At 35.3% G+C, this 14,737-nt stretch overlaps 3 protein-coding genes across 15 annotated transcripts in view; 2 read left to right on the forward strand and 1 right to left on the reverse strand.

The window, feature by feature from the left end:
- The window catches only part of Spn (protein phosphatase 1 regulatory subunit spinophilin), a 42,191-nt gene extending 39,712 nt beyond the window's left edge, over positions 1-2,479 (forward strand). For 9 of the 12 annotated variants that reach the window (XM_073091533.1, XM_073091534.1, XM_073091526.1 and 6 more), the window contains one exon: positions 428-2,393. In XM_073091533.1, the coding sequence (XP_072947634.1) occupies positions 428-664 (237 nt within the window). In that variant the 3' untranslated portion in view covers positions 665-2,393. Of the gene's footprint in view, positions 1-427 lie in introns of all 12 variants that reach the window. The other 3 variants (XM_073091535.1, XM_073091536.1, XM_073091537.1) reach the window with 1 other exon arrangement.
- Positions 2,480-2,578: 99 nt separating this feature from the next.
- Positions 2,579-4,366, reverse strand: LOC140756115 (p21-activated protein kinase-interacting protein 1-like). The gene is made up of 3 exons (XM_073091540.1): positions 4,175-4,366; positions 3,701-3,992; positions 2,579-3,377 (listed from the first exon to the last, which is right to left on the reverse strand). The coding sequence occupies exons 1-3, from the start codon at positions 4,241-4,243 to the stop codon at positions 2,584-2,586; spliced, it is 1,155 nt and encodes a 384-aa protein (XP_072947641.1). The 5' UTR covers positions 4,244-4,366; the 3' UTR covers positions 2,579-2,583.
- A 256-nt stretch (positions 4,367-4,622) lies between these two features.
- Positions 4,623-12,917, forward strand: LOC140755723 (uncharacterized). 2 transcript variants are annotated; one of them, XM_073091014.1, is made up of 9 exons: positions 4,623-4,787; positions 4,879-5,153; positions 5,368-5,530; positions 6,186-6,354; positions 7,091-7,213; positions 8,033-8,255; positions 9,239-9,459; positions 10,188-10,284; positions 10,872-12,917. In XM_073091014.1, the coding sequence occupies exons 2-9, from the start codon at positions 4,915-4,917 to the stop codon at positions 10,921-10,923; spliced, it is 1,287 nt and encodes a 428-aa protein (XP_072947115.1). In that variant the 5' UTR covers positions 4,623-4,787; positions 4,879-4,914; the 3' UTR covers positions 10,924-12,917. The 2 variants fall into 2 exon arrangements, with proteins under 2 accessions (XP_072947115.1, XP_072947116.1); XM_073091015.1 differs by having other exon boundaries at positions 7,091-7,201.
- The last annotated feature ends 1,820 nt before the right edge of the window (positions 12,918-14,737 follow it).

A 14,737-nucleotide genomic window follows, 5' to 3' on the forward strand; every position in this document is an offset into this window, starting at 1 on the left:
TAGACAGTCCTATGCTAATAGGACTGTCATCTTATTAGCAAATTTGTCGCTTACGAATGATTATATTGACGAGATTTGACGTATCGTGCGAATGAAAAATCGATTTCTACGAGTTAATCTCAGGAATGCTCCTGTAGTATCCCCTTTTTTTTTGTTAACGAGGGGGAAACCTTCAAAAAGTACCCTATGCCATGGGGGAGACAGGGGGTTATGTGGGATTCTTACCGCATTAAAACCCCCCCGGTGGCCATCCTCGGCGCTGCGTTGAGGACTTCGGGATCTCCAGGGAACGCAACCGGAGTCCTCTAAGCACGTTGCCTACTTTTTTAGTAATATAGTTATCAGAAAATTCAACTCAATATTGGTTACATTCATAAGAAGAGCTTAATCCTATAAAAAAAACTACAATGTATTATGACGATGGCAGGTATGGCAGTGGATCTCCGGGCTGAGCGAGGGTCTGGACCGTCACGCGGGCGCGTTCGCGGCGCGCGCGGTGGACGGCGCGCTGCTGCTCACGCTGTCCTCCGCCGACCTCAAGCTGCTCGGGCTCGCCGGCGACGACCGCCGCCGCATGAAGCGCCGCCTCAAGGAGCTCCGCGCCGCACACGAGAAACACCTCAAGGCGGTCAAGAAGGCCGAGAAGAAGGCCAAGAAGAAGTAGACTCACCCTACACCCCCGACGTTCCAATCACACACACATCGAAGGGGCGTCATGTATTGAAACAAGACGAAAAACGTAGAAAAAGATCGTCGAAAAATCGAGGAGGGTTACGAAATTAGGCTAGTAAATCTACAGTGCGTGAATAGAATACCCCGGTGACGTGTTATGACTTAATATTTTCGAGTGTGTAAAATTTTAGTGAATAATCCCCTAGTATCTTAAAAATTCTTAAACACCCTTCGTTAATATTCTCTACATCTCTCTCGATGCTTTCCTATTTGCTTTATGTGAATCGTTTTTATTTCTTACTTCGCTATAATTTATATCTCACGACTTTTCTATAAATTATTTACCTACATATTATATTGTAATTTCATATTCTTTATTCAAGCATCAAAACAAACGTATTAAATCTATTAAGAAAATATATAACTATAGATTTAAATCTTAGCCACAATATATTGCCATACTATTATTCATGTGACTGAAATGTTGCGACTTATTGGTGGTGTAAACTAGAGCTGCCCGATAGCATAGTGCCATCTGACATTTAGCTTTTAGTGACATAGTGACGTTAGTGCTGCTTCGAACGAAGAAACGAATATTGATCGAAACTAGGAATAATTGTAAGTGAGTAACATAGAACGGGACAGCCACATGACGTTGTGCGAGCCGCGCCGCACATAGTTAATAAATATTGAATGTTCTTTGGAGTTCTAATTCTTCGTCGTTCCTACATTTTGTATTACTTGTGTCAGTTTTCTTTGAGACGTATGCGAGGTAATGGATTGTCTAAAAACACTGGCTCAATCTAGTCATAAGATCGATTTGTAAGCTGTTCGGATGAATGAGCTACTTTAGAATTTTCTTGGAATTTTCGTATATTTAAGATTACATGTAACTTTCGTAAATATGTACTACCTACTATTATCATCTATGTATTATTGAAATAATTGTAATGTCATTGTTTAGAAATATAAACAGGATGAAATGCAATTGATTTTGGTAACTTTGGCATTTATTTATCTCTTATATTGCACAAAATGTACTTAGTAGGGCGGTGGTCGATTTGCGTTTGTCGCCACAATAAATTAAACATTGAAACGGCTTTCATCAAATCATGTGATCTCAACACTTTATAGTTCAGGATGGTTTTATATTTTCTTTTCTTTATGATTCAGTATTTACTACAAAGCTGCCAACACACTTTGACTTATATATTTCATGTTTTTTTTACATTCCAGTAACTTTCTCTTGATATAGTGAATTCTGTGTGATTTTGATGATTTAGACAAGCTTTATAGTTTTCTTAGGCGACATAATTAGGGTATAATATCTAAGTGTTATTTTGTCTGTGTATCTATATGCGTGTTTGGGTTCTGTAGCTACATTTACCGTGTAAATATAGTCTCAACCTGGACTGAGTGGAGACTAAGCGTGCGATCCTGTATGACTGAATGTACATTGTACATTTAGAATATTTATTTCAATTAAGATTTAACAAGTAATATAAGTAGGGAGACCATTAACAATTGCCAAAAATGATGAGTACCCTTTATTAACTTTGTTGATTTTGTTTAGTTTACCTTCCCTTAAATTATTTTAATATTTATTTTGGGACCAAATTAATTTATTATGAACTGCAATTTATAATTTATGCATTTGGGTGTGTTCAGATGAAAGATTTTTTTTAATTTATAACTAAATAAAGAAACCAAAGTCTAAATCACATTGTTTTTTACTGATCATATTGTGTTTGGTGTGACAATTATTTACAATTGTGAGATATGGAAATATAATCTGCAGTCTATATAATGAGTTTTTTACTGGTAAGAATGCATGTACACTCCACATATGATACAACCCTATTAGGTAGAAACATCTTATTAAGGGAGTCTAAAGAAATAGCTTAAATATACTTATTCATTGGTTTTATTTTTAGATTTCTTATTACGCTTTCTCTTCTTAGACTTTTTTGATGGAGGTGGTGTGACCTTATCATCTTTATCATCATCTCTGTCATAGCTTACTGTGACAAAAGCACCAATTTTTCGTTTCTTAGGCTGAACTGACTGAACTTCATCTTCAGAATTATCAGAATCAGAATTGTCTTTATTATTGCTATTATCTTCATTTTCTACTTCATTGTCATCTTGTTCCTCTTTTTTAACTAAATGATTTTGTCTATTTAATGCAATACAGGTGACTCTACATGAGGCATTGTTAGTGCATATCTCCTGCAATGTTTCATCATTGAAGGACCAAACTTTTATCTGACCAGCACTTGAAGCAGAGTAAAGTGTATCATTCTCATAATGTACACATTTAACTCTGTCACTGTGTGCCTTATATGTGATTGCCTGTGTATCTGACACTGTTACAGTTAATATTCTACCACTTTCAAGTCCAACAAATACTCTGTCATCGTTGAACCACATCACTGTTGTAGGTTTGGAGTTACAGGTAATGCGTTTTTCAAGGCCAGCCTTCTCTAAGGTCCATATATCAACTGCTTGCTGGGACACCAATGAAAATCTGTTACCACTGGGAGAAAACTTAATCTCAGTAGGCATGATGACACCTTTACTGGCAAGATTAATGGTGAAAGCTGGACGGCCCTTAACTAAATTCCATGTCCTTAAGGTCTTGTCTGATCCTATGCTAAGGGCTAATTTGTCTGAGGGATGAACAGCGATTGCAATAACAGGTTGGCCTGAAACAAAACATTTTTCAAAAAATATGACCAGTACAGTTATACCGACACACATTTAACATCTGATTTAATATTTTAGGATTTCTTTGTTAATCTCAAAGATAAAGTTTTTAGTTGATATAATGCTGAAACACTCTTATAATAACAATATTTTCTGTATTATAAATTCAATTTACATAATACATATTGTATTGGAAAGGTTAAAAGTCCGGAAAGAAAGAACAACTACTTTGCTAAACTGAATCTAAGATTACTTCCATGCAACCTATACAATCTTACAATCTATTTTATGAAACTTATAAACACATTGAGAGTGTACTTACCACCATGAGCCTTCTTCCAAATCTTTTCAGTTTGCCAATTTCCAGTCCTAGTGACAACAATGGATCCATCATCGCTACCAGTTAATAGATGGGTTCCGCCGTGGGTGAAGGCTACTGCGTTTATGGTACCATCGTGCATCATGAGTACTGTATGTTCTTTGCGAGTCTTCAAATCAATCACAACTACTTTGTCATCTGTACCACCGGATGCTAAGAACTTTCCAGCTACAGACACGCAGCGAACGGAGGCTGTGTGTGATTGTGTGGCGAAGGTTTGCTTCAATTTCATAACCTGTAAGAGTATAAGACATGAAGATATAATATATATTTATAAACTTCAAATCCCACTGCTAGGCACCATCACACCTGGCTGGGTCTTACGCCACAACTGTGGGGTGCGCTCCAGGCGAGCGGTCTCCACCATAGTGCTCCAATTCGTATCGGTGGTCTATCAACAACAACATGGTAACTTACCTCATTGTCTGGCCACATGGAGTAACCAAGTAAGAAGCCTTCGTAGGTACCAACGACTATCTCGTCCATTTTTAGAGTTATAAACAGGCACTGATTTAATAAAAGTGGCACATTGGTTTTTAATATTTTTCATAAAATGAAAATAACCTCTTTATCAACATGTAATGTCAAATTCACATTTCACATGTCAGTTGTCACATGTCGTCATACTCAAAAGTATATTTTTAATACGCCACGGCCAGCAAGGGTTTATAGATTTGGATTCTTTCTTTTCAACAAACTTTATTTTTATACAGATTATAGATATATGTTTTGAAATAAATCAAATTTAAATTAAAATAAATTTAAACTAATATTGTTGGAATCAATAATATTAAAGATGCTTTGAATATAATCTAATCTTAATAATTAATAAACTTTATTCTTAGTTACTTTGTGTCATCAGTTTCTAAACGTTAGAGAATTGACAGCGTCAAGTGAAAAGAAGCTTCCAATATAAAGTTGTACTAAAATTAACATATTTTGCCCAAAAACATTGGATGGATAGATTTTTTGTTAGTTCGTTCAATATACTGTATTTTGTAACGACTGGTACGGACATACCATCATTCTGGTGAGTAGAATTAATGTGCGAGCGGTCGCATCTTCGGGAGAAGGTGATCGCTATCGATCTTACGACAATATTTGCTTTTGGTTCTGTGTAGGATTCCCAAAAGAGGACTTATTTGGACATCTACAAGATGGATTTGGCGGAGACTATGAAGAGTGTGTTGGCGAAGAGCGCGGGAGGCAGCGGTGGTGTGGCGAGCGGGTCGGGCTCGGGCGCGCCGCACGGCGCCGAGGGCTATGTGACGGAGAAACTGTACATGCTGCTACAGCTGTACCTCCAGAACAAGGGCTGGAACCCAAGTATAGAGCTGCTGCAGTGTTTCAGTGACCTCAAGGAGTCCTCTATGCTGCCCAGTTCTACTTATTTGCAGTAAGTGCATTGTTTAGCATATGTTTAGGTTACCTGCATTGTGATAAAATTATTAAGGAAAACATTACAAAAATATAACTTACAAAGTCTTAACTTACAATATAAACAAGATTGCATTCTAATAAGAGCATTTTTGGAAATAAACATTTCAGCATATTTTAGTGTTGTTTAAAAAACTTATAAGATGATGCATTACTGTTGAATTTATTTTCAGAATGATGGCCTCTAGAGTAGGTTTAGATGCACAAGGCAGACTGATATTTCGTGAAAATGGTAAAATAATATTGCCATATGAGCATTTTGCCAATGCAGTGATGTTGAAACACATGAATGGACCACATGGGCTGCATCTTGGCTTGGAAGCTACAGTTAGGGCTGTAAGTATAATGTTTTATTGGATAATAAGTTATCTCTGTTTTTTTTATAAGAGGAAGAAGCAAAATACCTTGCAGTGAAATTGATGGTCAGTGGTCGCTCTATCAACATCTGCAACTTTGTATAGAAGGAGAGTTCTACTTGAAGCTTATCGAGAGATGCATATAAAACTATACCTTTCAAACAAACAAAACATATACATGTAAGAAAACAAATCTATGATACTGAATATGTCCATTAGAAACCTCCTGATGTTTATGAATTTTAAATGCATTTATTGATACATTTGGTAAGGTCAGACATATGAAGGTTTCTAATGTTTTGAAGGTTTCTGGATAGGCACAGGATTCTCCCCACAACCAGACAAAGTTTAATTATCTCAGTGTATTTTGGTAGATGATAATGTTTACTACTCTACTAACAAAATGTTAGTGACAAACCGCATGACAAAGCAGTCAAGGTGTAACATGCTGTGGATTCATCCCCTCCCTGAAAGAGTTACATTTTTGATAATTTCAAAATTTTTATTCACTTTGTGTATGGTTTTATAAATTTTTAATGTAACTTGATATAATAAAGCAATTTTAATATTACTTAATAAAATATATATTGTAATAGTTTAATAAAATCCTTATTGATACTCAACAATTATTTTAGGTTGTAGAGTCATACACAATAGGAAGGGACCAGTTTGGTATGGAAAAGGAATTCATTGTGGAGGTGGTGCAAAATTGTCCGAATCCAGCGTGTCGTTACTACAAAAATCAACTGGAGATGACTCAGAAGTCCATACAGCAGCATTTGGCACAGCCAACATATATTCCAGGTATATTTTAAAAGCTTTTCTACAAATTTACTAGTTTTAGACAAATATGGTAACTGACTCATGTCAATTGTAAATTGTAATTTCAGAATTATGTTTCTTTATAATTTGTGACTAATCGTTCAGCAATATGTGATTAAATAGATCTAAGTATCCATTACCTCATCAACAGGAATGAACATGGCACATAAACTCTCCATAATCTGAGCAAATCTGATTAACATGTTTTTTCCTTATGGATCTGTATCCTTATATCATTGAACTATCAATTAATGAATGTTAACATTAATATATTAATAAAATAATAAAAACAATAACCAAAAATAAATATCGACCATCACTTTATACCAACTGTGGACCAATGTTTATTACCAATGTTTTTGGATCACATGTACGTCTTTTTTTTTGGCACATTCTACAGTGCAAATTGTTTGGCTGATTTTATAAATATAAGGTGTCGTTGGATTCGTCTTAATTGTGCAAGTGACAAGTTATATTTTAAACTGCTGAGTTTTTTTAATAATATTTTTCAAGTGAGTTTACTATTTGTAAACAACATCTTGAGGAAACCTGCATCTGAGATTTCAAAGGTATGTGAAGTCTACCGATAACCGCTTGGCCAGTGCGGTGGACTATGGCCTAATCCTTCTCATTCTGAGAGGAGATCCATGCCCAGCAGTAGAACAGTAATGGGCTGATGACGATGATTATTATTTGTAAAATGAGAGTGTGTAAACAGATGCTGGTAGCTCGAACCTGTCAGACAGCCAGGCGGTGGAGCGGCTGCTGCGCGGCTCCGCGCTGGCGCAGGACTACCAGCTGCCGCTCGCGCCTCACCTCGCCGCTCTCAGTGAGTTGTTATGTAAAAATCACCTTTTCTTTCTTATTTTATTTTTTCACTATTATTTTAAACTAAAAATGTCCTGACCCGAAATTAAAAACTAAATCGACTTGATGATCTCCGATCGGTTAGAACCTTTAAGTTTGCGGAGGGACATAGGTTCCCTCTGTGTGTTCTACTGGCTTTACAATGGTGAGTATTCCGGGGAACTTTTTGACCTGGTGCCTACCTCACCATTCCTCCATCGTACCACTCGCCGAAGGATGAAATTCTATCCACACCAACAGGACTCGTGGCGGTCCTCCACGGTTCGGTTTTCACGGACGTTCTTGCAGCGGACATGTAAGATGTGGAATGAGCTTCCTCCTGAGGTATTCCCGGAGTGCTATGACATGGGGCTCTTCAAAAGAGGTGTAAAATGAGCTCTCCTCCAAAGCCGGCGATGCATTGATGACTCCTCTGATGTTGCAAATGTCCATAGGCGATGGTGACTGCTTTCCATCAGGTAGTCCGTCTGCCTCTAAAAAACTAAAAATGTTTGCATACTGCGGTGTCTGAGCTGTGTGAAATAATGTGAAAAGGGACATATACATGATGCACTTGAATTAGTTCCCAGGTACATATCTCTGTTTAGTTGACCTCATGTTGAATTCTCTTTGGGGTTGAACTGTGAACACTGATGTGGGCGATAGTTGACTGCATGCTTGTTTGTAAGGTCTCAACTATGTCTACAAATGTCTTAAACATTGATATTAGAATGACTAGCATACACAATCTATTTTTGAATATTTACTAACCAACTTTGTTTAAATATTTCAATAATGTAAAATATAATTCCAGCGGGGTTAACTGGCGACAAGGCGGACCGTCGCGCGCAGGAGAAGTTGTCGCAGCACCAACAGATGCTATTACAGCAACACCAGACCAGATCCCTGGGCCACCAGTCAACTATGGACAAGTACAGCCACTCACAACAACGGTCGTCTAGCTCTTCGCAGGCCAGCTTAGAGACAAAGTCAAAACATCATTATACTGATGAGCATAAGTTGACTGACTTTTTGAGGTATGTTATTGATTTATATTAGATATCATTAGATATATATTTAATCAATGGATTTATACAATTAGGAGTAGAATTCTGAATGGTTGCCTGGTGTAAGTTTGCATAATATAAATAAAGGTAGAATCATTAATGCCAATTCTGTTAATGTGATGCTACGCTAATGTATCTATCATTACTGTTGTATTGTTTTTTTTAAATTTAGTAATGAAAGATGATGTTTTTATCAACATTATGAGTGTCACAATTTGATGTAGAGATCTGTGATAAAATATAACTGTATTATAAATTTTATATGATTATAATCACTGTTTAATTGGTTTGTTTGTGCTGTTATTTGTTTGTGGACATGTGTTGCACTAAAAGTCAGGGTATCTTTTTGTGGTATAACATGTGGAAGATGATTCTATTCCTAATGCTGGAACATTACATCATGATGTTCAATATACAGGGTGGATACCTTCATACGATAATAAATGAAAACACAAGTCCTACTCCTTCATTGGAACATGTTTCAATAATTAAATAACATTTAACATCTAATTTAAAAAAAAAATTCAAGCAAACTTAATAATAAATAATAGGGTTATAACTAAAATAAATAAATAAATAAAATAGAATGCAATTTATAAACATCTGTTCACTCACCCTTGATAAGAGTGGCAACAGCGCAGTGTCATGACGTAAAATCTTTAGCAGCGAGTCTAATCCTTAAGTCTCACGAATGAGGTAAAATATGCATTTCCTTAATTTGATGAATTTTCAACAATCGATTTTTAATGTTTTTTGTTATTAGACTAAATGTGTAGAAAAATTGAAAAATGTAAAAAAAACCGTTCATAAAGTCCTAAAGATATTTGCTGCTTAAAGTTAAAAGAGTCAGCTATTAGTCCGGTCAATTTAGACACTTGCTATTTTTGCTAATTGACCACTATTTTAATGTCAAAATTGACCGGACCATATATGAGTAAATTGTATGTGTACAGGGCCAACCTGGAGAGCCTGGAGTCGCTGTCGGGCGGCGCGGCGGCGGCGGGCGCGGGCGCGGGCGCGGAGCGCGGCGAGCGGGCGGAGCGCGCGGCGGGCGGCCAGGAGCGCGTCGTGCGCGCCTTCGCCGAGCTGGCGCGCAACCTGCAGCGCATGCGGCCCTGCGTGCGCCCCGCCATGTGCAAGCCCTACGGCAAGCAGAGCGAGCAGCTGCAGAAGAGTATGTATTATAATATATATATATATGTGTGTTTTTATAATATGGGAGTAGCAGACGAGTATGCAGTCTATCTGATGGTAAGCGGCTACTGTCGCCCATGGACATCTGTAACCAACAATTGTGACGACTATAATTCTCACAACATAATTGCATCACAAAATGGGTTACAGGTCATAGGACACAGGTCGACTACCCTCTGTGGGTAGACACTACTGTGTTCTGGTTTAAATGGTGTGGTAAGGTAGACATACTTCCACCAAGGCATTCCAGCTTGCTCCTCAGGGGTAGCGGTGCATTTGTGGGCAACCTCAGGTAGCAATTTTAATCTTACTTAGGGTTGATTACAAATGTCTTTGGGTGGCACTAGCCACTTACCATCAGGTGCATGTTCATCTGCTACTCTTATATTATAAAAAATACATGGATACCAGGCGTGTATATGTTGATCAGTCGACTTACCTTTATCTTAATAAGCATTAGTATCGTTTAATTTATAGGCTGAATAAATAGGTAAGTTATCAGGTCCATATTACAGCGCACACACAACTTTTAAAATTTTAAGACATATGTAAGGTATTCCAACCAGGTGTAGAAACATTTGTAGCTCTTAATTCATCAGGGGTTATTTATAGATTGATTGATTGATTTACCCTCCGGTGGACTACATGTTTATTTTTACTTCAATATTATAGAATAACTGGTTTTAATATAATTGTATATACTTCTAGTTCTGCTGGACACCATACAGTTGGTGCAGTCTCTGCGGAGTTACTTGCCGCCCCCGCACATTCAGGTCACGTCGTGGAAGAATGACGACAAGCTTCGGTAAATAGTTTTTTTTTTGTGAAATGAATTAATTAATGTTAATTTATATATCTCAGAAAATTAAGTTATTTCAGTTAATACGATAAACTACGAAGTTAAGTAGTAAGTTACGAAGGTATAAGACGGGTTGTATAAGGTATATAAAAGGCCGAGAAAATAATTGCTACGCCGAAAAGAAACACTTGGAACTTGTACTTAATCATTATTCCATAATTAGGATTTTACTATTAAAACACACGTCGATGTTCAATTGAACACGTGGAACACACAATCGAACTGACAGTAGAACTAGTCGGCCGCACATCCAATACGTTACATCATGATGTTATAATGGTTTCATTGTGTTTGAGAGAGGGTAGTGGTAAAATATCACTAGCGATATCACGATGAATTTTACATATATGACGTGTCCTCATATATGTAAAAATAATCCACCGTTACCTAAGTTTTCCATCATCAAATAGTGTGGGATGTTAACTTATGCATCATTACCGTCTATTATGGGATTTAGGAAAAGAATTGAATATTAAAAATTGTAAACAGAAACAGTATTATACATGAACAATTTCCACAATTACATATTTCAGTTCCAACAATATGGAGGAGTTGGAGAGTCGCAAGATAGTAAGCGGCAACTAGCCCTCGGGAGCGGCCCCGGCTTGACCACACCACACATCTACACGTCTACTGTTATAGTATGTAGATATACACGGTGTAAACTTTGTCGACATTCTACTTTCGATTTGTTTCTTTGATTTAATCCGACCGTATAGAAAAACTAAAACTTATAATATATACAACAAAATTGATCTTAAATTAAATATTTTCCTTTTAAATTCGTAAAATATTAAATTGTTTATGGATCTGATGTTTTAAACCAACTCTTTAAGAATTGTCTATGGGCAAAGATTTCACTGTGTTTAAACTACACTTATTCTGAAATAATCCTTTTATCTTGTGTGTACCAGTGTTCAATACTATGTGGGTATTGTTGATTCCAGTGAATATAAACATATAAACACAATCTCCTTATCAACTTAATCAATTTATTCGACTAGCAAGTAGATAGTCTAATGATTAAAAAATTGTAACCTCTAATTTCACTTGTAAGCGAAATTAATTAAAATGTTATTGTTTATATATCGCAGACTAATGGCCGTTATTGATAATCGATCTATTGAGTGTTGTGCCTATCAAAGATTTGGGAAATTACATATTTCATAGAAGAAAAATGTTAAATTTAAATCTTTGGTAGGCAACATTTGGATAGATCGCATATTGACAGCGGGCGTTAAGGTTACAGTAACCATATGTAATATTCGGGCTACTTGAACTATAAAATGTATTTTTCTTATTGTAGTTGTAGTTTTAAATAAGTTTCCCAGTGGAATGTGAGTTGTATGTGGGATTCGTCAAGCCACGATCGGAGGGGTTTTGTATGGGTCTATGGTAGGGGCGTGGATAGTGGGCAGCGATTGCTTTGTTACGTAACATAATTATCATATTAATTTGTAAGGTTTACAGCACAAATTAGGTTCGACGTACCTTTATTAAATATTCTGGTGTCTCAGAAAGGAAATAATAAAAAATATAGGAAGATACTCTATTTTAATATTTGACATTTGAAATATGTTTTTGTTTCCAGTTTTGGTTTTAATTAATATTTTGAGAGAATAATAAGAAAAAAAAAACATTAAGGTTAATATTTAGGATGTAATATTTTATGTTGTTTTGCCTTTTAAATGAGTAAGGCACAACTTTTGGCTATAGAAAAATTGTATTGCCTAACTTATCTTTTCTGGGACACCTATTTTATTTATTATCTTTATAATTTGTTTGAAGTCGATTTTACGTTTTATTCTTGTTGGTGTTTGTTGGAGCACGAGAGGTGACTTTATCTGATCTGACTTTAATTTTATAATTATTAGTTATTGTTACATTTACATACATTTATTTGTATACAACTTTATTGCTTTTGCTGTTACGAAGCTTTTAGATTTATTATCGTAATATCTTTCTTTACATTTATTATATATAATTATGTAATCCTGTAATTCGTCCTAGTTATGCTAAGTTAAATCTCGGTTTTATGTCATAAGTGCATTACTTACACTGTGATAGAGGTGTAATAGATGTAGGCCAGAGCGAAGTCTTGACATGGATGTGACTGACACGTGTGTGAGAAACGAAATGTTCATATTGCGATTCTTGATATAAATTTCATTAAACTTGAAATAAGGACAGTTATATGTTGGGTTTTTATATCAATAACGTTATCGCCAGCAGATCACAGAAGGATATGGTTTTCGGTTTTTTTTCGGCCATGTATATTCCACACCAAACTGCTAGTCCGCTCTGAATATATAAATGAGCCGCGTCTTCATAGAGAACTTCAGAGCGGATTGGGGGTTTGGCGCGGATTATACCGCGGTTTTTAAGGTCAGTTCGTCTGTGTCTATTTGGAATGTCTATGGTTCAATACATAGACGGTTTCCAACTGAGTACGTGCTACAATGCTGTCTAACGCCAGTTATTAATATATCTAATAAATTTTTGATAAAATTGGATATTAATATAATGTTTATTAATAATGGGCTTCCTTCTATGGTTTGATTGGCGAATGTATTATCAAAGGACAATGCCCATGGAAGTATGGACCGCCGTCCAGAGTTGCATCAAATTGAAACTTGTTGTGGACGATGTATAATTAACCAAATACTACCACCAATAATTATTTTTTAGATCAGCACCCGGGTTCTAAAGTTATTTACCGAAATGTTACATAACCTCAAAATCGAAAATATCCGACGATAGATTGATGGTCGGTTTTAACTGATAGTAGGTATCTATAATGTAGTTCGACTAACATATTCCATTTACTTTTAAAGGTAAACCTAAAATAATCCTAAAAACCTAAAATAATGAATTCCGAGTATAAAATACAGCCATTTTAATTTTTAAGAACAACAATCAACATTTCGTCTTATTTTTTCTTAAAAGGAACCCCCTTGTTCAAAGAAAATATTCTGATCGACAAACTATGTAAAAAAATCAAAAAATAATTTAAATATTACTTTCATTTTGATGCATGTGAAAAATCATTAATCTAAACACTAATAGATCTTATTGAATTCCCAGTATAAAATTCGGCCATTTTAATTTTTAAGAACAACAATCAACATTTCGTCTTATTTTATCTTAAATGGAATCCCCTGTTCAAAGAAACTATTCTGATCGACAAATTATGTAAAAAAATAAAAAAATAATTTTAATATTACTTTCATTTTGACGCATGAGAAAAATCAGTACCAAGAATGGGCATTCTCCTTTACTATTACAGAAAATTTGTTTTGAGCTTAAAGTCTTTGACTGCACTTTGTACAATGTTCGTTTAAAACTTGACTTTCTCTTGTCCGAATAATGTTTTGATTTATTGCACACAAATTATAGTATGCCTCAAATGCATCCGCACTGCGGAATATCTGTAATCAAAAATAGAAAATTATTTCAAGAATACTTAAAAAATAGGTTAGAGTGGAAGTAGCGTGGAAAAAGTTATCGTGGAAATACTTAAGTTCTATTTATTCACTGTAAATCACGTAATTCATTTTCTATAACTATAAAACGTTTTCATACAAATGAGGAAGCGGTTACAAAAATCAAAAACGCCATGTCTTGTCTCGTACGCGGTAGGGAGAATAGTATCTTATTGAAGACTGCAAGTTTTTCATATGTTAGCTGATATGCCTGTGAATGTATAAAATTAGATTCGGTATTTATAGTGTTGGGGTGTGGAATGTGGAGTATTGCTCGGTGAGTAACATATTGTACAAATGTATTTATTTTATTTTTCAAAATTCTAAAACGCAAAGGTAGACTTTAAGGTTAAGGTTTTAAAAATTTGCAATGTTGTTTTAAATGAATATGAGTTGGAATTCTTAAAAAACGTATTTAAGTGATTTTGCATCGTTTCAAATACTTTGTTTCAAAAATGTTGATTCTAATAATATAAATGAAACTTTTATCCATTTTTGTTACTCCATACAGATGGATAGTGAATCTATCTGTATCGGTGGACAGACATACTTCATTAGTACGGAGTTTTCTCATGGTTGTACTACGGAATGGATTAGAGTGATTTTTTCTTGATTATTTTTTAAGTGGACGTGTGTTGTATTGGATATTTTTAATAAAAACAAATTTGATTGTAATTTTTCTACTGGATTTTAAATTTAATTATTTATAAATACAGATACATCACATTTTATTAGGATTGGAAAGAAAGGGATGGTAGGGTTGCAATACTTGGTTTGTTTATTTCTCTTACAAATTTTAGTTTTATATCTGTTACAGTTTTTTTGTGATTCTATGATGGATTTTAATATATGTTTATCTTTTATACCATAGCGAATCAATAATTTTGCTTACAAATGTTACTACTTTCTTCCAAAAC

This window comes from Epargyreus clarus, unplaced genomic scaffold (genome assembly GCF_041222505.1).
Source record: "Epargyreus clarus isolate Ecla_fem2 unplaced genomic scaffold, WU_Ecla_fem_2.2 ptg000034l, whole genome shotgun sequence".
NCBI classification, from domain to species: Eukaryota; Metazoa; Arthropoda; class Insecta; order Lepidoptera; family Hesperiidae; genus Epargyreus; species Epargyreus clarus.

What these genes read in the sequence shown, in the direction of transcription:
- LOC140756115 (XM_073091540.1), bottom strand. Translation starts at nt 4,243, where the DNA reads ATGGACGAGATAGTCGTTGGTACCTACGAAGGCTTCTTACTTGGTTAC. An exon ending in CCATGTGGCCAGACAATGAG is followed by an intron (nt 3,993 to 4,174) that starts GTAAGTTACCAT and finishes ATACTCTTACAG; the next exon opens with GTTATGAAATTGAAGCAAAC. An exon ending in TTGGAAGAAGGCTCATGGTG is followed by an intron (nt 3,378 to 3,700) that starts GTAAGTACACTC and finishes GTTTTGTTTCAG; the next exon opens with GCCAACCTGTTATTGCAATC.
- LOC140755723 (XM_073091014.1), top strand. Translation starts at nt 4,915, where the DNA reads ATGGATTTGGCGGAGACTATGAAGAGTGTGTTGGCGAAGAGCGCGGGA. An exon ending in ACAGCCAACATATATTCCAG is followed by an intron (nt 6,355 to 7,090) that starts GTATATTTTAAA and finishes GTGTGTAAACAG; the next exon opens with ATGCTGGTAGCTCGAACCTG. An exon ending in CGCTCTCAGTGAGTTGTTAT is followed by an intron (nt 7,214 to 8,032) that starts GTAAAAATCACC and finishes ATATAATTCCAG; the next exon opens with CGGGGTTAACTGGCGACAAG.